The sequence below is a fragment of the Eumetopias jubatus genome, unplaced genomic scaffold (genome assembly GCF_037043125.1).
Source record: "Eumetopias jubatus isolate StellerSeaLion01/CBP00866 unplaced genomic scaffold, mEumJub1_p1.0 scaffold_14, whole genome shotgun sequence".
In the NCBI taxonomy this organism is placed as follows: domain Eukaryota; kingdom Metazoa; phylum Chordata; class Mammalia; order Carnivora; family Otariidae; genus Eumetopias; species Eumetopias jubatus.
Window position 1 is genome coordinate 60,526,174 of NW_028274820.1, and position 20,086 is coordinate 60,546,259.

Consider the following 20,086-nt stretch of genomic DNA (forward strand, 5'->3'; position numbering starts at 1 on the left):
TTGGTTGGTTAAGCCTCTGCCTTCGGCTCAGGTCATGGTCTAAGGGTCCTGAGATTAAGTCCCACATCAGGCTCCCTGCTCAGTGGGGAATTTTCTCCCTCTACCCCTCCCCCCTGCTTATGCTCAGACTCTCTCTTATGGGAGTGTGCTCTCTGTCTCTTAAATAAATCTTTAAATTAAAAAAAAATTCAGAGAACTGCAAAGGAAGCAGTAATACTCTGTTGAATGGGTCTAACAGTTTGTTCATTTGTCTATTAAAGGACACCTTAGCTGCTTCCAAGTTTTGTCAATTGTGAATAAAGCTGCTGTAAACATACATTGACAGGTTTTTATATGGATATAAATTTTCCACTCATTTGGGTAAATACCAGTGAGTACAATTGCTGGATCATGTGGTATGTTTAGTTTGTAAGAGACCACCAAACTGTTTTCCAAAGTGATAATACCATTTGGCGTTCCCATCAGCATTGAATTCTTGTTCTTCTGCGTCTTTGCCAGTATTTGGTATTGGCATTGTTTGGATTTTAGTGGTTTTTCAAAAAAATTTTATTCTGAGGTTTGTATATGTTTGGTGTGAAAATCATTTGGCAATGTGACCACGTAGAACTAGCATATAAAAAAATTTTTGTTGTGTACTATGTCAAGAAACATTCAGAGGATAAAATTTGTACTGTAATATAGGCCAAGATTTAGGTCCTCATAATGTTTTATGGATTAAGAAATGATGTAAATTATGTATCTGGTTTATCTTTTAACTCATAGTCTCTTTTTAGGTAATCAAATTCAAATGTGTATATTGGAACTGATTTTGTTTTTAAGATTTTTTTTTTTTAAGATTTTGAGAGAGCCCATGCGCAAGCATGGGGTAGGGCAGAGAGAGAGGGACAAGCAGACTCCCTGCTGAGTAGGGAGCCTGACTCAGAATTTCAGGACCCTGAGATCATGACATGAGCCAAAGTAGGACACTTAACTGACTTAGCCACCTAGGTGCCCCAAGATATTTTTCCTTAAAAATTGTGGGTTTATTTCCAGGCATTTTTATAATGTGATTAATTTTCTTAAACTAATTTACTCAGTTTGTTATAGTGACTAATGACTTTACTAGTGATTTACCAAGAAGTTTAAAAGCAGTTTGGAAAAAAAAAAAAAAGCATTTGATTTGTTTATACTTTAAGAACATTTTCAGTGGGAGCTAAGCATAAAGGCAGTAAGTTTTCCAAGTTTTTGAAAATTCATCATGATAATTTTTACTTTGAAAATCAGAAATAAAAGCTTCTGCCTGTCTAAAACTCATTTGTTATATAAAGAGGTCAGGATAGAGTCATGAAAAACTTGCTCATAGAGTATTAGAGCTAGAAGAGATTTTAAGCATAATCCAAAATCACTTTGCTTATTTTGTGAATGAGTCATGAGAATCTTGAAATGCAAAATTCAGAACAACTAACAAAAATTCGTAAATATAATTCTTTTTCTATATGGATCCTTGTAATTTGATTGCTTTACTGTTTTATTTTCAATGTTATTAATCCAATGAGAGATTTTTCTAGATAGCTTTAAATTGCAACTCTGAACTAGGTCTTGTATCTCAAATGGATTTGAACTATTTATTAGTGGGTTATTTTTGTGAGATTTATCAGACCTTGAATATCTAGTTTATAGAATTTTGAATGTCATGATACTGGAGCTGATTAGTGAGAGTATATATGTTTTTTCTATTTAAACTTTTAAAGTAATTCTAGTGGCCATTTAAGTTACTCAGCCATGGCTTAATAAATTTATTTGTACATATTAGGATGGTGGGGTTTTTAAAAACTTTTAAAAATATATTGCCAAATCTCCTAAGTTACTGGTTTTTTTTCTTAAGAGTGCGTGAGGAGTGGGGGGACGTGGGGGGAGAGGAGAGAGGGAGAGAGAATCCCAAGCAGGCTCCACACCCATTGTGGAGCCCAATGAGGGGCTTGATCTCTCACGACCCTGATAATATGACCTGAGCTGAAATGAAGAGTTGGACGCTTAACTGAGCCACCCAGGCATCCCCGTATTACTTTTTTAAACTTTGTATTTTAAAATAATTTTGTGGATGTAAAGTTGCAAAAACAGTAAACAGAATTTCTGTATACACATTACCCAGCTTCCCTTAATGTTAACATTTTACATAGTACCTTTATTTAATACACATTTTAACATTTAACACTCCTACGAGTGACTATAACTGTTTCTAATAGTGTTCTTTTTTCTGTTCCTGGATCCAATCCGGGATCCCACTTTGCATTTAATTGTGTTATCTTCTTATCTCCTCCAGTTTGTGACAGTTCCTCATTCTGTCTTTGTCTTTCATGACTTTTACCTTTTTGAAGAGTAGTAGTATTAAATTTAAAGATTGTTTGACAGAGCGTGAGCGAGTGCACAAGCAGGGGGAGTTGGCAGGTAGAGACAGAGAAGGAGAAGCAGGATGTGGGTCTCAATCCCAGGACCCTGAGACCAGGATGGGAGCTGAAGGCAGACACCCAACCGACTGAGCCACCCACACGCCCCTTTTGAATGTGTTTTTTGTTTATTGTTTTGTGTGTTTTGGGGCTGGGGGTGGGGGCGGGGAGAGTGGCATGTTCCTCTTTTTGTGCTGGTGTTTTTTCATGATTAGTTTGAGGTTATACATTTTTAGGAAGAATGCCATACAAGTGCTGTTGTACTCTTTATAGTGCATTGTATCAGGGAGTACTTGATGATCATATCTCATTGCTAGTGATCTTAATCTTGATCATTTAGTGTCTGCTGGGTTTTTCTACTGTAAAGTTAGTATATTTCCTTTTGTAAATAGTAAATCTTACGGGGGAGTTAGAGAGTAAGGAAATACCTTGTTTTTCCTCCAATTTTCACCCACTAATTTTAGTATCTTTCAGTAGATCTTTCTTACAACAATTTTTATTGTGTTTGCCTGATGATTTTCTATTTTCATTGATTGCACATTTATTAGTTGGAGTTATTATGGTAGGAGTTGTCTCCTTCCCAATGGACTCATGGATATTTTCTGCTATGGAATAAAGTCTAATAGTACCGTTTTTTTTGTTGCTCAAATTATTCCAGCTTGCTTTGGCCATTGCGAGCTCCATCAGGCGGGCTACTGTATTTTTTGACATTCCCTCCACCCTCCTGCCACTTTGAATTCTTTTTTTTGAGGACTTTTTTCTTTCAAGCACCACAAGATGTTCCAGGCTTATCTTATATTTTCTCCTCCCTCCTGTTTCTAAGGAAGAAGGTTAGCTATTTTTTAACGAATGATACCAAGTGAAGTAGATATCATAATCTGAAAATTTCAAGTTATGAAAGAAAAACAGGCATTATTGATAAGAGGTTTTTGGATAGGTAGGAATATTCAAGATAAGGTGAATGTATTGATCTTTATTTTTTTAAATTTTTATTTTTAAAAGATTTTGAGAGAAAGAGAGTGAAAGAGGGTGCATGAGCAGGGGGAGGGGCAGAGGGAGAAGCAGCCTCCCTGCTGAGCAGGGAGCCCAATTTGGGACTTGATCCCGGGACTTCGGGATCATGACCTGCGCTGAAGGCAGACGCTTAACCCACAGAGCCACCCAGGTGCCCCTGTATTGATCTTTATATATTCATTTCACCGCCACTGGATGCTTCCTTTTTACAAGTCATTATGGGGGATGCTAGAATTTTTATACATATTATTATTTATCTGCCCTCAGTATTTCTGAGTTCTTGATAGAGCATATAAAGCATGTATATTACCAGTGATAATTGATAGTATAGGTGGAGTTTTTTAATGTAAAAAATACTGTGTGAGCTTTGGAGAGAAGGAAAGTTTAATTTTGAGCAAGGATAATTAGCAAAATTTAAGAGTGTAAGAGATGAAGAAAGAAGGAACAAATATCAAACACATACTCGTCAGATAGTGGGCTAAATGGTTTAAGTACATTATAGATAATTGGGAGCTGTGAGATAGATGTCTTCATAGCTCGTTTACAGATAAGAAACTGGGGCTCAGGGAGGTTGAGTTGCTAATGGCTAGTAGAGCTGGAATTCTAGAATAAAGCTGTGTGGTTCCAGTGCTTATTTTTATTCTGCTGCACCGGTGGACTTCTTCCTCCTTTCTTTTACACAGTTCACATACCACGTATTCCTTTTGTTAATATCTTTGTTTCATGTAATGTCAAATTTGAGGGAAGATTTCTTTAAATGACATTCCTACCTGCAGTCCTCCTAGATTTTGTGCTGGGTCTTACCTTGCTCCTCCTCCAGTCTTTTTCTCATTGAAAAGCATGTATGTTGGGGCACCTAGGTGGCACATTTGGTTGGGTGTCCAACTCTTGGTTTTGGCTCGGGTTGGTCTCAGGCTCGTGGGATTGAGCCCTGTGTTGGGTTCTGCACTCAGCATAGAATCTGCTTGAGATTCTCTCTCCCTCTCCCTGTCTCGCTCATGGGCTTGCTCCCTCTCTCTTTCTCTCAAATAAATCTTAAAAAAAAAAAAAAAGAAAAACATATATGTGACTCTCCCAGATAAGTTGGTTTTGCCCTAGTGAAGATAAAGGGAAAGGATATTCAGGGAGGATAAATTTAGAGCTAAGAGAAATTAGGGCATGTTTACAGAAGAAGGGAGAGTCTAGTTTGATAAGAGGAAAGACAACTCTGTGTGCCTAGAACAGGTCAGGAATGAGTGGAGATGGCAAGTAATGTTGAATTGGGGGGCGGGGAGCCATTAACTTCATAATAGGAAGTTTAATAACTTTCTTTTGTTAACTTCCTTTTAGGATATTACCTTCCAAATGATGATGGAGAATTTTATCAGTTTTGTTATGTTACCCATAAGGGTGAAATTCGTGGAGCAAGTACACCTTTCCAGTTTCGAGCTTCTTCTCCAGTTGAAGAGTTACTTACTATGGAAGATGAAGGAAATTCTGACATGTTGGTGGTGACCACAAAAGCTGGCCTTCTTGAGGTTGGTACCAACAGTGAGCTAATGATTTATAAATTTAAGAACAGAGCTCATGTTGGCATTTAAAAAATTCAGAAGAATAACCTGAGACTCAGATGGTTTTTAACTAAAATGGTAAACTTAGAGTGTTGTTTTTGAAATGTTTTACATTTCGTCCTGTCACAGGTTATTGATTGCACCGTGCAGAGACTGCCCCTAGGGCCTTATCAGTATTTTGTGCATAGTAGATGTGCAGTAAATAACTATTGGGTTAGATTTAAAGGTTTCCTAATATTACCTTACACTAACTTTTCTTCTTTAGTGGTTGCCTAATCCATTGGTTATAGAATAGTACAGGTTTGGGTTGTGAAGATGGTGTATAAAGTAATAAATCTAACTGTAATTGGATGTGAACTTCATTTCACTGTACCACAAGCATGCTCTATTCCAAGTGTGGCAGTGAATCAGGGAAGATTCCAGTCTGAGTTTAGATTGAGCATTTAGAATGATTTCCTTGTTCATTTTATCAAATGAGTGTTGTGGGTTAATCATAATTTAAAGAGAAAACGTGAACATTTTTTTAATTGACTATTTGGGAGGCATTGCATTGGCTCCAATAGAAGTTTACTGTATAGATTAATAATGCCTTATGTCTTAAGTTTTAGTAATCATTGAAGGACAAAGTAGAACATTCTTAATTCAAGATTTCAGTATCTAAACCTAAAAAGCTAGAATGTTACATTTGAATTTCTGTGAGAAACAGCTTATTGGTTCATTCTATATTTTTGGTTAATTTACATTCATATTTAATCTGGCAGGTCATTGCTTTTTCTTTATAGTCAGATGTTTTTTATATGTAAATATTTTATGCCTTTGATTATATTTTATTTCAAAAACAGACAAGAGAAAAAAGATAAGGTCATAGATATAATACTTTTATTAGATAGTCAAACTAAGAAGGTTAGAAGGAACCAATCATTTTTTATTGTGAATTCTTCTATATCTTCCCTTCCCTTTCCAGAAATTCCTTTCTTATCTTAAATAAAGAAATGTAACTTTTATAGGGTGACTAAAACATTTTGTGGTGACAACTGCCAGATGATCAAGGTTTTCAGCCTGGTATTTGAATGCTAGTCAGAGATGGTGGAACAAGCCTAGCTCTTAAAAAGAATGCAGTTAGCATTTATATTGCAGTTTTTTGAATACTTGTTAGACCACCCTGATTTCAGGGCCTCCAAAAAAAAAAGCATTTAGGCATCTGTATCTTTCCTGTATTCCTTTTCTAAGTTAATTGGGACATTACACAATTTATTTCACTTCTTCCTATTCATAAGAGGTACTTTATAAAGAAAATTTAAGTTGCTGTCTATTAGGTGCAAATGGCTGAGATAAAATATTTTTATTCTGAACAATTTTTTGACAAGTCTTTTAAATTTCCATTCATCAATTGTTGACATTGAAGGGTTATGTCTTTTTTTTTTTTTTTCACTTGATATGTGAACCTTGACTGGATCTTAGAATTTAAAAAATAGATATTTTGGGGGGATAGTGGGAGATAAATAACTGAACTATCCATTGGATATTACAAAGTTATTGTTAATTTTCTTATTTATGATAGTGGTAGTGGTTGAAAAGGAGACTCCTTTTTAGGAGATCCTTGCTCTGAGTACTTAGGGGTGAAGTGTCTGCAGTTTCAGATGGTTTAGCAAAAAACACAAAAAGCATAAGCAAGTGATAAAGGGATATGAAGTAAACATGGTGAAATACTAATAGTGAATTTAGGTGATGAGTGTTGATTTAAAATTTTAACTTTTGTAATGCTTGAAAGATTTCAAATACAAAATTGGAGGCAGGATTAGACTTCTATACATTTTTATCTAATTTGAATTCCTTTTAAAAATTTCTACTTAAGGGGCGCCTGGGTGGCTCAGTTGTTAAGCGTCTGCCTTTGGCTCAGGTCATGATCCCAGGATCCTGGGATTGAGCCCTGCATCAGGCTCCCCTGCTCTGTGGGGAGCCTGCTTCTCCTTCTCCCTCACTTGTGCTCTCTAGCTCTCTCTCTCTCTCTCTCTCTCCAATTAATAAATAAAATCTTTAAAAAAATTAAAAAAATAAAACTTAAGATTCAGTAAACTCTTGGGGCACCTGGGTGGCTCATTCGTTAAGCGTCTCTGCCTTCAGCTCAGGTCATGGTCCCAGGGTCCTGGGTTCGAGCTCCACATTGGGCTCTCTGCTTGGTGGGAAGCCTGCTTCTCTCTCTCCCTCTCCCCCTCCCTCTGCTTGTGTTCCCTCTCTCACTGTGTCTCTCTCTGTCAAATAAATAAATAAAATCTTAAAAAAAAAAAAGATTCAGTAAACTCTTCAGAAGGTATGTGTCGGTTAAGTGAATCACAGGGACAAATTGGTTCTTTCATAATGTTTCTATTGTACTATGTCAGGATATAGTCTCACTTTTAAACTGCCAGAAAGTTTAGAGCCAAAAGATGTTTTTTAAAAAGTAAGGTGTAAAAGAAGTTTATTTTTGAGGGCATTTTACTCCTAATGTTTTCATTTGGTCTGATGGAAGAGATATAAGAGTCAGTAAAAATTTGTAGCTCCTGAGCTTTCATAAGACCCATTTTAGAGTTTAATCAGTTTGATTCCATGACCCCGGAGAACTAACTTAGTGTACCAGGAAAACATTTTATTTTAGCTAAATGATGCCTGCTTTGTGAAATTTTCCCTCCGAGTCTTCATTATTCCTTTGTTAAAATCAAAGACTTTTTATTCTAAGAGAAATGTTAACCATTTTATTTACTACTATATTAGGTCCTTTAATGAGTAATTTTTTAGAATCGTGAAGTATAGGTTTTCCTGAATTGAGTTACTATTAGTGTTCCCATAAGAATCAGTTACATTGTTAATTTATTGTTATAGTCTGCATTTTTGTCCTAAAATTTGCAGTTACTTTAAGTTTGTTTTAATTTAGCCAAATAGAGACCATTATAAATATAGCAGCTTTTACTACTTAATACCAAAACTTTTAAGAGTAATGCCATAGATGAAGGCCTTATGTAACATGTAAGGAAGTTCTTTTTCTTTTTTTTTTTTTTTAAGATTTTATTTACTTGACAGCAAGAGAGGGAACACAAGCAGGGGGAGTGGGAGAGGCAGAAGCAGGCCTCCCAAGGAGCAGGGACCCTGGGATCACGACCCAAGCTGAAGGCAGATGCTTAATGACTGAGCCACCCAGGCGCCCCTGTAAGGAAGTTCTTAATAGAGTCAAAGATATCTCATAGCTTTGCATTTAAGAAGAGGTACACATTTTTATCTTGAGTATTATTCAAGAAAAACCCAGAATTAAGTCAACTATGAAACAGTATGCCTTAGTTTTGCTACTAATTTGAAAATTGATTAGCAGGCAACTTCATAGTAAAATTTACTGATTTTATACCTTCTTTTATTTTTAAAGATTTTATTTAAGAGAACGTGAATGAGCATGGGGACACACAGGTCGGGGGAGGGGCAAGCAGACTCTCCACTGGGTAGGGAACAGGATGCGGGGCTCCATCCCAGGCTTCTGGGATCATGACCCGAATCAAAGGCAGGTGCTTAACTGACTGAGCCACCCAGGTGCCCCTGATTTTATACCTTGTTTTAATGTTGTTCTCTTTTGCCCAACCAAAAGGTTTAAATTTATGAGTCATGAATTTTTATTTACATATATGATTCATGAAGTAGATTGTATGTAAGAGTTCTTTTTATGAATTTCTTCACTATTTTTTTGAAATGGAAAACTGAATAACATTTTAGGATTCTAGAAAAATCAATTTGAGTTTTTTGTTTTATAGTTGAAAATTGAGAAAACCATGAAAGAAAAAGAAGAATTGTTAAAGTTAATTGCTGTTCTGGAAAAAGAAACAACACAACTTCGAGAACAAATTGGAAGATTGGAAAGAGAACTTAACCATGAGAAAGAAAGATGTGACCAACTGCAGGCAGAGCAAAAGGTTAGTTGTGTTTTATGTAACTGATTGGAATTGATAGTATATTGTCAGAAACCCATTTTTTCAAGAACTGAACCATGAACCAGTTAAAGCAAGTAAAAACTGTTCTTAAAAAAATGGCATTTAGATACATACTTACAGAAGGTTAGTTCCTATCAGTTTTCTGCTGTAGCTTCTTTTATGTTGCAAATGGTTAAAATACTTCGATTATTTGGTACCAGGCTTAATGAGGTGGTTCCTGACGCTGTTTCTCTATGCTTTCCATCTGATTATAGAATAATTGATTTGGGGGAGAGGGTTTGGAAATATAATTAGGAGTGATAAATAGTGAGTAAGGGGAAGATAGAACAAAGTTAAAATTACCTTTCAAAAAAGCAGAATTCAATGAAATAAGATGTAGTATTAGACAAAATTTTGGAATCCATGATGTGAGAAATGCTATAAATTATCCTAAAAAAACACATAAAGAAGTATACATATAAAACAGTATAGTTTCATTAGAAATACAAATGGATTTAATTTAGTAGGTGAAAACAATTAAAGGCAGTCACCTAGTCATTGACTTGTTAGTTTCCCAAGAAAAGTAATTTGTTAGTTTTGACACAGATTCCGATAATACATTTCATACTCACTTATAACTAGTTAGATATTCTTAGGTCTTTTTACAGGATTAACCTATTGTTAATTAACGTGTTGTTTTCTATTGTTTCATTCTTTGTCCAACAAGGCTTAGAGCAGTTACTTGAACCAGCAGTGCAGTGATTTTCACTAATTTTTATATTCCAGCAGGGTGGTTGTAAATTGCACACCTGACCAGAGGTAATTTACACAAATAAGGGCTTAAATTCTGAAAAGATTTTCTCTTGACTTGTCAGTTTGAGGAGTACTCTTTTGAGTTAGATGGTAAACATAATATGAAGCAATGTGTACAATTGTAAATCTCCTTATAAACATCTGTAACATCTGTTTTTATTACCATTAGCCTTTTTAGTTTAAAAGATGCAGTTACTTCCCCATTTTCCTCTTGGGGGAATACTTAGAATCCTGCAATAGGAGTATCGTGTAGTATAAGCAGGTATATCAAATATTAAAATATAGTATATGTGCCTACCTTGATTGTTAGGACATTCAGATAAATGATTTATTCAGTTGTTGAAACTCCTTGGCTGTTTTGTATACTTATTATACTGTTCTATTCTTTACACTTTTATCTCATTTGTACCTGGATTTGGCAGTTTCCAGAGTGGAATGCCAATCTTTTTTCTTTCACTCTATTACAAGGTGGAGGGGTGGAGGTGAGATAGAAGACAGTACTCATGAAAATGGCCCCATTACAGCATGTACTTAGCCTGTAAGATCAAGAATGCCCTGAAATACGGCCTTTGAGGTTTCAACTCTGATCACCTTGAAATCCAAGGGAAGAATGATGATTGGAAGAATAGGAATGGCAGAATTGGTAGGCCTTCAATTGCGTGAAGTTACTCATGTACATGAGGTCATGCCTCTGGTCCAGTCGAGTATTAGCTGAGATTTAAAGTCTTAGGTACTCTCTGCTGCCCAGGTGACAAGGGTTAAACTCTATGGATAAGACCATTCTGAAGAGAGCTAATTCTGACATATTTAGGTTGAGAAAGTGGTAGATTGAGGTCAGGGGATTAGTGAAGCAAAATTTATAGGAGATGGTGGCTGTTGTACCCAGAAGAGGTCTACAGCAGAAGTTTTTATGGCAACTCATAAATCTTTTTTTTTTTTTTTTTAAAGATTTTATTTATTTGACAGACAGCGAGAGAAGGAACACAAGCAGGGGGAGTGGGAGAGGGAGAAGCAGGCTTCCCACCGAGCAGGGAGCCTGATGTGGGGCTCGATACCAGGACTCTGGGATCATGACCTGAGCTGAAGGCAGACACCTAACGACTGAGCCACCCAGGCGCCCCAGCAACTCATAAATCTTGATGACAGACATTAATCTTAGGAGGGGACTTCTTCCCTGCTATTTTTGTGTTGGGTTTATACTCTGGGAAGATGAAGTACGTGGAAGTGGTTTTTAAAAGGCTATTCTATGCTATGAAAGTGGTGATTTATAAAAGACCTGGGGTGCTTGGGTGACTCAGTTGATTGAGTGTCAGACTTTTTGATTTCAGCTTAGGTCATGATCTCGGGATGGAGCCCCATGTCAGGCTCCACACTCAGCATGGAGTCGGCTTGTCCTCTCTTTGCTCTTCCCCCCCAGCACATGCATGTTCTCTCTCAAGTAAATTAATAAAATCTTTTAAAAAACAAAACAAAAAGACCTAGATTGGTGTTTGTTATGTAATAGAGTCTCACTAAATGTAAGTAAATATTATTTTACTAGTTTTCATAATGAACTAGAGAATCGAACTAAAATATGAAATTCATACCATTTTTCTCAGTTCCTAGAAGTGATACTTATATATGTTAAAAAAAAAAAGTCTTAGTTGTATGTTGGCAATTGCTTATTTCTGGGGATAAAATAATGTGCTTGCTAGGAGAAATAGTTCTTTTCATTAGTAGTCATGGGGCGCTTTTTTTTTTTAATTTTCTTTTTTTTTACCTCCCAAATCAGTCTTCATCTGGGCAGCTAGAACAGTTTGCTTGTCTTAGTTGGGTGGCTTATAAAATCCATGACATTTCTTGGCACTTGCTTTAAATCTCTTCCATAGTGTGAATTCTAAAAAAACAATCTCGATATAGTAATTTTTTTTTTTTTCTCTTTGAGGTACTGGGTATATATACTGCTGAATATCTGAAGAACTATTATGTATCTATAATTTCACTTAAAATTTTAGAATGGATAGTTAATTTAGGAATGTTCTGTGGCAACCTTCAGTTTCTTCAGATAGAAGAAATTGTGTTTTCGTTGTTTTATAAAATAAGATTAGCTTGTTACCCATTCAGTACTTGACATACTAAGTTAAATGTTTATAATAAATAAAGTTTATAAATAAAATCTTTCATCTTTTATAAATACTTTTTATTGTAAAATGCCACTAGAGAGAACACTGTATTTTGAAAAATAAAAGAATTGGATGTGTTAAAGTTATCAAAAACAGATTTGTTTAAGTGTTATGCTTTTTTTTTAAAAGATTTTATTTATTTGAGCGAGAGAGAATGAGAGATAGAGAGCACGAGAGGGAAGAGGGTTAGAGGGAGAAGCAGACACCCTGCCAAGCAGGGAGCCCGATGTGGGACTCGATCCCGGGACTCCAGGATCATGACCTGAGCCGAAGGCAGTTGCTTAACCAACTGAGCCACCCAGGCGCCCTAAGTGTTATGCTTAAGTATATTCTGGGTTATGTTGTGTAATTGTTTGCTTGAAGGAATTAAGTAGGATTACAAAGTAGATTAAAACTGAAACCAAATAACATCTATAAATTGAGAACTATAAAATACATATTGTATTTTGCCTGTATTTTAATGTGATGTGTTCGTTCCATTATTCACGTATACCCTAGATTTAAAAAAGTAAATTTTGTGTTAGTAAGGATAAATTTTACCTTCATTTCTAGTTCAATTTTAAGTGTGTTTTTTTCTCTATTATAAAAGGCTGATTAATAAAAATAACCCATGTAATATTTAATGTAAGCCAGGTGCTGTTCTGAGTGTTTACATATGTTAACTCATTTACTTCTATAAAGTAGGCATTGTCAAATACACATTTTACAAAGGTAGCACAGAGGGGTTACTTAACCAACCTATGGTCGAACAGTTTGTAAAGTGGTAGAGGTAGGCAGTCTGGCTCCTTCAGTGCTCTTAATGACACTCTACTTCTGCCTATAGTGACTAAAGATATGAACTTATCTAATTGATCTTTTTTAAAAATAGCTTTATTGAGATCTAATTTATAATTTACATATAATGTCCAACACTTTACGATATACAACTTAGTGGTTCTTATTAATATTTACAGAATTGTGCATCCAGTACCATAACCTAAATTTAGAACATAGTCATCACTCCAGAAGAAACCTGTACCTGTTAGTGGTCATTCTCCATTTCCTTCCCCCTCAGTCCCAGGCAATCACTAAGCTAAGTTTGTATATTTTGGGTATTGCATACAAATGGAATCATGTATGGCCTTTGTGACCTGCGTCTTTCACTTAGCATGATGTTTCCAGGGCTCATCCATGGTGTAATATGCATCAGTACTTTATTCATTTTATTGTCAAATGATATTCCAGTGTATTGGTTAGTCTTTTTTTTTTTTAACCCTAACTCTACATTTTTCAGACATAAGATTAGTAGTTTGTAGGTATATTCATTGTGTTCTTGTTTCCATTTTGGAGTGCTAGATATGTATTTGAAAATTAGAAGATTAAAAACTGAGGCTCAGGGAACCAGTGATACTGAGTCTTGTTTTTCAAATAGGACTAAAATGAACTGTCACCTTGTTAAGTTTTATAGTTTAGTGTATAAGTTTTTGGAGCCTGAACTATGAATTGAGTTTTTTTCCATAAAATAAATTGTATTCTTGGGTGCCTGGGTGGCTCAGTCTGTTAGTCTGCCTTTGGCTCAGGTCATGATCCCAGGGTCCTGGGATCCAGCCCTGCGTCAGGCTTCCTGCTCAGCGGGGAGCCTGCTTCTCCCTCTGCCTGCCGCTCTCCCTCTCTCTGTCAAATAAAATCTTAAAAAAAAAAGAATAAATTGTATTCTTAACTTGAATGTTAATATAAGATGTACTTCAAGGTATTTTTAAAGATTTTATTTGAGAGTGAGAGAACAGGAGCGGGGCCAGGGGGAGAGGGAGTAGCAGAGTCCCTGCTGAGCAGGGAGCCCAACATGGGACTCGATCCCAGGACTCTGGGATCATGACTTGAGCTGAAGGCAGATGCTTAACTGACTAAGCCACCCAGGCACCCTCAAGGTATTTTTAAACAATTATCTTTGAGAATACTAAAACAGTATTGCTTAAACAATATAAGGAGCATGTTATAAACTAGATAGGGTATCTTGAGATACTACCAGCCATTTGGGAGTTATCACAGGTATAGGAGAGAACAACATGAAAGATTTCTCATTATGGTGGCTCTGGCTAGTGCAGATCTCTTCTGTCTTAATATTTTTGGCTTTCTCTTCTGTAAAGCTGTATTTATCACTGTATTGGATATCCGATTTTGGGCAGAGTGGGTTTAAGACATTTAGACTGCTTAATATATGGAATTGCCTCAGGTGCTTGTGTGTATGTGTGTGTCTCCTAATATATGGAGTTGCCAAAAACCAATTTTGAAGCTATGATATCATTGAATTTCTAACTCTTTCTTATTGATTATCATTGTGGAAAAAAGACACAAAGGCCTAATTTTTTAAAATATTTTAATATTTATTTTTTAGAGTGGGAGTGGGGAGGCATAGAGGGAGAGAGAATCTTAAGGAGGCTCCATGCCCAGCATGGAGCCCAATGAAGGGCTCAGTCTCACAACCCTGAGATCATGACCGGAGCTGAAATCGAGTCGGATGCTTAAGCATCTGAGCCACCCAGGCACCCCATAGAGACTTAATTTTAATATTGTAGGAGTGATCGTTATAACTTAGGTGTATATATCAATAAATTTCTTTAAGGCCAGTTTTCATTTTATACCTGATTTCCTAAGTAATAGTTTCAGGAAATTCATAATACTTTGTTTCTAAAATATATTTAAAATATATTTATATAGTTTAAACTAGCTCATAATCTTTGGAAGAGAATAAAGAAACCAGAAATAAACCCATGCATACATGGTCAACTAATTCATGACAAAAGAGCCAAGAACATACAATGGGGAAAAACAATCTTCAATAAATGGTGTTAGGAAAACTGGACAGCCACATGCAAAAGAATGAAACTGACCCACTGTCTTACGCCATACACAAAAATCAACTCAAAATGAATTGAAGACTTAAGACTTGAAACCATGAAACTCCTGGGGCATAAGCTCCTTGGCATTGGTCTTAACCATTTCTTGGATTTAACACCAAAAGCAAAAAATAAACAAGTAGACTAAATCAAACTATAAAGCTTCTGCACTACAAAGGAGGCCATCAACAAAATGAAAAGTGAATTCCAGAATGGGAGAAAATGTTTGTAAATCAAATATGTGATAAGAGGTTACCATCCACAGTTACTTAAAAAAAAATCACACAACTGGGGCGCCTGACTGGCTCAGGCAGTAGAGCATGCAACTCTTGATCTCAGGGGTCATGAGTTCAAGCTCCATGTCGGGGGTAGAGGTAATCTAAAATTCTTTATTTTTTTCAAAGATTGTATTTATTTGAGAGAGAGTGAGCATGAACCAGGGGTAATGGGGAAGGGCAGAGGGAGAGGGAGAACAGCCTTCCTGCTCAGTCGGTTAAGCGTGTGAGTCTTGATTTTGGCTCAGGTCTTAATCTCAGGGTCATAAGATCGAGCTCTGAGTTTAGTGTGGAGTCTGCTTGAGATTCTCTCTCTTCCTCTGCCCCTCCCCCCACTTGCTTGTGCTCTTTCTCTCTAAAATCTTTTAAATCTCACAATTTCCATTAATGACATAATTCTTTTGCCAATAATTTGCTGTTCAGAGTATTTAGGTACTAATTTACTAAATTTTACCACCGTATACATTCGAATCCAGAATACCATACTTTTTTCTAAATGGTTGTCCATAATTTTTTTTTTTAGGTGTATTCATTTGTAATCAAAATTTATCTTTTTTTAAACAGAGTAAGTGTGTTCTGTTAGTTTAGATATTTTTAGTGCATGTTTAGCCACACAGATAAGTGGCTTTTTTCTCTGGTTGTTCATATTTGAGAGTTATGACTTGAAGGAATTGCTAATAATGCTTATGGTAAGGATTCTTTAACCTGAGAGGAGGGGAAGAAGTTCACTACATGAATTTGAAATGCCCAAATCTCTTAATCTCTTTTTGCCTCCATTTTTGTGATTGTTTTTATCTTGATGTACAGTATAGCCAACTTAATCTATTCAAGTTTTACTTTAATATTTAGGATTGTGATTTTTTTGGGCATGATTTGCAAATATTGACCAAATATTGACCAAATTTATCTCAAATTTCCAGTGTTTTTCAAAGCTTGTGTTCTAAATTTTATTTTTTTAAAAGTTAGTTTTTTAAAGCAAGATTTTTAGTTGTTCATGTGTACACTACAGACTTTAATGTCATTTTCATGCTAAGAACAACTTAGCCAAATGGAGATGCTATGCTTTACCAAGACATGAGAACTAGAGGCCTGAAGAATAATCTCTAGCATTTTCATGCCATTAGAAAATAGGTGTGGATGCTGAGAAGCTATTAGGTGCTTTTATGGGTACCAGGAAGAGATTCTAAGACTGTCAGGTTGTATTACAATTAGTGACTCATTGTAGAGTTAACTGGCTCATAGATAAAGCAATAAGTTCATGTTTTGCATTTAGTTGCTTATGAATCTTCTTTAGTTCTTGCCCTATACATTTTTATTTTCTATTTTTTATTTTATTTTTTTTTAAAGATTTTATTTATTTATTCATGAGAGACAGAGAGAGAGAGACGCAGAGGGAGAAGCAGGCTACCAAGGAGCAGGGAGCCTGATGTGGGACTCATGACCTGAGCCGAAGGCAGATGCTTAACCATCTGAGCCACCCAGGCGCCCGCCCTATACATTTTTTAGAATGCTGTTTACCCTTTATAGAACTTCATTAATTACAGATTCAGAAACTAGTTTTTACCTCTGTGCTATCTATATCTAGTCTTTCTTGTAGGAAGAAATACCTGGATTAAATCTGTAGCCTATTTGCAGTGCTTACGTAAGAGAGCATGTGGTAAAACTAACAATACAAAATTTAAAAAACTATTTAGAAATCTCTCTGGCTATCTTTATAAATCAGCAAGACAAATAAAAATGTATCAGATTTGCAAGAGTCATTGGATATTGACAGCAGTTTACAGCAGAGGGCATATTTATTTTTGTGGTGTTGTCATTGGAATCAGAAAAGCATTTAGTTTTGTATAACAATCTTTAGTGTTGCAAATTTAGTAAGGAAACATTTGCTTTGAGCAAAAATAAAACCAAGAGAGTGTATCTGATCATAATTGTGATGGGCTTTTTAACGAAGTGTAGATGCAACATAGCAATTTTCATATTCTAGCAGTATTTTTAAAGTGATGTTTCACCTATAAGTAAAAAGTTTGGCTGAGTGAGTTTATGAAAATCAAAGTGGCTTATAAATACTGTATAACATTTGTGACATTTAAATTGTAAGAGTGATGATTTCCTTTAGCTTCTGTTACTGCCTAGGTGAATGGTACTTCCATTAGTGGGAAGTTTTAAAATCATTTTTTAACACAACGATTTGTCTTAATTTATCAGTTCTTTTGATGTATAGTTTTCCATAACAAAGTATCTCCGTATGCACTGTTACATTTGATTCTCATGATTTTATAAACTAGGGAGAAAAACCTTTATTATCTTCATTTTACAGATCGTAAAATGGGTTTAGAAAGGAGCTTGATCAAGTTCTTATAAATTAATTGTTTGGATGTGTTAATATTTTTAAACTTTTAAATTGTTTAAAGTAGAATATTCTGTTTTAAATAGAAATACTTTTATATTCATTTCAGTTCTTTGAATATTCAGGCTTCTGAGTCACAGAGACAGGATTATTACAAACGTTGCTTCAGGCACATATCTTAGTGCTTTGATATAATTATTGGTGGCACTTAATGATCTGTGCCAGAAAGATTTTTTTTTTTTTTTGAGAAAGTGTTAACTGTGGTAGTATCACATGAAACCTGACTTGTCACTAGAGTAGCTTTGAAAAGCAAGATGTCAAAAATGAAAGTGATTAATTAAAAAAAATTTTCTCTCGTTTTTGTTGCCTGCCCTCTGGTGGAGAAGCTTGTGAAATTAACGGTGTATGAGAAGTCTGGAAAATAATTGTTTAATTTGGTATATGAAAAATTGAATATGTTTCAGTTTCAGGTTTAGTTTTTAATCTTAGTTTATAAACTTTAGAGGGGACAAATGTGGGATTAACAATTTAAGAATACGTAGATTTCTTAAAGATAAGCAGATTTGTTTTAGAAATTGTTTCTCAAAAATTGTTGTTTCTAAGGGTCTTGTTGAAGTATCGCAAAATTTAAAAACGGAAAATGAAGAGTTTAAGAAGAGATACGATGATGCTACATCCAAAGCGCTCCAGCTTGAGGAAGATATAGTGTCAGTGACACACAAAGCAATTGAAAAAGAAACTGAATTAGACAGGTATTTCTGATGGTTTTAAAAAGATACCTTTATGTTTCAAAAATGTTTTTAATGAAATTTTTTTGTCTATATTAATGTTACTTTAATTCAGTTTAAAGGATAAACTCAGGAAGGCACAATATGAAAGAGAACAACTGGAGTGTCAGTTGAAGACAGAAAAGGATGAGAAGGAACTTTATAAGGTAGTTTATTCCTTTCATTTCTCTTTGTTATCTGTTGCTGTGAAACAAATTACCCTGAAATTTAGTGGTCAGGAATTTGGGAGCAGTAGCAGCAGCTTAGCTGCATGGGTCCGGCTCAAGGTGTCTTGGTCAGTTGCATTCAGGATGTTGGTAAGGGCTGCAGTCAGCTACAGGCTTGATTGGAACTGGATGGAGGATCTTCTGTCAAGGTGGCTCACACAAATGACTTATGGCAGGATGCCCTTCAGTCTCTTGCTATGTAGGCTGTGTGGCCTCTTCAGTGGCTGCTTGAATGTTTTCACAACATGGCAGCCAGTTTCCCTTGGAGCGAGCTATCCAAGAGAGAGGAAGGAGGAAGTCCTGGTGCACTTTATGACCTAGTCACCAAAGTTGTACATTGGTACTTCTACTTTATCTTATTCATTAGAAACTAGTTACTTGGGTCCAGCCAGTACTTAAAGAGAGGGGAATTGGGCTTCACTTCTTATGGAGAGGAAGTACCAAAGGATTTGGGGACCTATTTTAAAACTACCCCATTGTGTATAGTCCCTAAAAGTTTTCAGGGAACTTGCTGGTATTTTGGTTACTTAGCAGGTAATACATAATAAGTCAGAGAGGTTTAATAGTAACAAGATACCTACCTGTTTATTAGAATTTATAAAACCAATTGTTACCCCCCTTTAATAACATCTTAGAGCATTAATTTCAGTGATCATCATGTTTTAGAGTTTGACTTTTAGAATAATTTTCAGAGAATGTCATTTTAAACAAGATACTCTGTTAACAAATCTTCACCTTTTTGAAGTTTTTCTTTTTTAAATGATTCTTAAAATAGGATGGTTAGCTTAATTACGAATAATGCTGTAGATGTAAATTGAGACATATTTATCTTAAGTGGCTTATAGCAGTTCATGAAGACAGTTCCAGATGATGAATTTCAAGAACATTCAAGTTAAGTCAGTATTATTTGGACAGATTCAGTCACTTGATTAGATTAGAACAGAGCGACACACCTGGTATTGTGCTATATATTTGTTGAGAGATAAAAACATACAACTGTGCATATATTCAGTATTTTGATAGTTACAATTTGCATGTAGAAACTAGAATATGATTTATATTGCCAGTGGTTTTTTCCTTCTTATTTTTGGTGGTGGTTGGGATTTTTTTTTTAGAAGATAAAAATAAAAAAATACTGAATTCACCATGCAGCTTAGCATGGATGGGGACGTTTTGCATGTCATGGGTTATACCCATTTTATTTCTTGAATAGCTTATCCCCAGGGGATGTGTGCATGCATGCGTGTCACTCCCAAAACAGAAAGAAAAGTAGTGATGATTCACTGGTGGATGATTTTTTTTTTTTTTTTTTTACGATTTTATTTATTTGTCAGCGCACAAGCAGAGGGAGAAGCAGGCTCCCCTCTGAGCAAGGAGCCCATTGTGCGACTCAATCCCAGGACCCTGGGACCATGACCTGAGCCAGAGGCAGATGCTTAACTGACTGAGCCACCCAGGTGTCCTGCTCTGGTGGATAGATGATTTTATGATTTAACCCTTTAAGAAAATATGCCCAAAATAATGTTTGGTTTTTGAAGAAGATTTTGTGAAAAAGGGAAATAATAGAGATATCTAGAGAAATTGATGCAATTGGATTACTATTGATAGTGTTTTTTGCAGACTACCTCCAAATGCAGTTTTTTTAAAGTTATAAAGCATTTTTTTTAACTAAGTGAAAATTGGCATCTCTAACAATTTTT

The 20,086-nt window shown here is 35.5% G+C and overlaps 1 protein-coding gene across 3 annotated transcripts in view; it reads left to right on the forward strand.

Annotated features, from left to right (window-relative positions):
• Positions 1 to 20,086, forward strand: part of TAX1BP1 (Tax1 binding protein 1) — an 83,643-nt gene that overhangs the window by 16,806 nt on the left and 46,751 nt on the right. For all 3 annotated transcript variants that reach the window (XM_028119372.2, XM_028119373.2, XM_028119374.2), the window contains exons 4-7: positions 4,770 to 4,957; positions 8,764 to 8,922; positions 17,996 to 18,144; positions 18,236 to 18,326. In XM_028119372.2, coding sequence (XP_027975173.1) covers positions 4,770 to 4,957; positions 8,764 to 8,922; positions 17,996 to 18,144; positions 18,236 to 18,326 — 587 coding nt within the window. The remainder of the gene's footprint in view (positions 1 to 4,769; positions 4,958 to 8,763; positions 8,923 to 17,995; positions 18,145 to 18,235; positions 18,327 to 20,086) is intronic.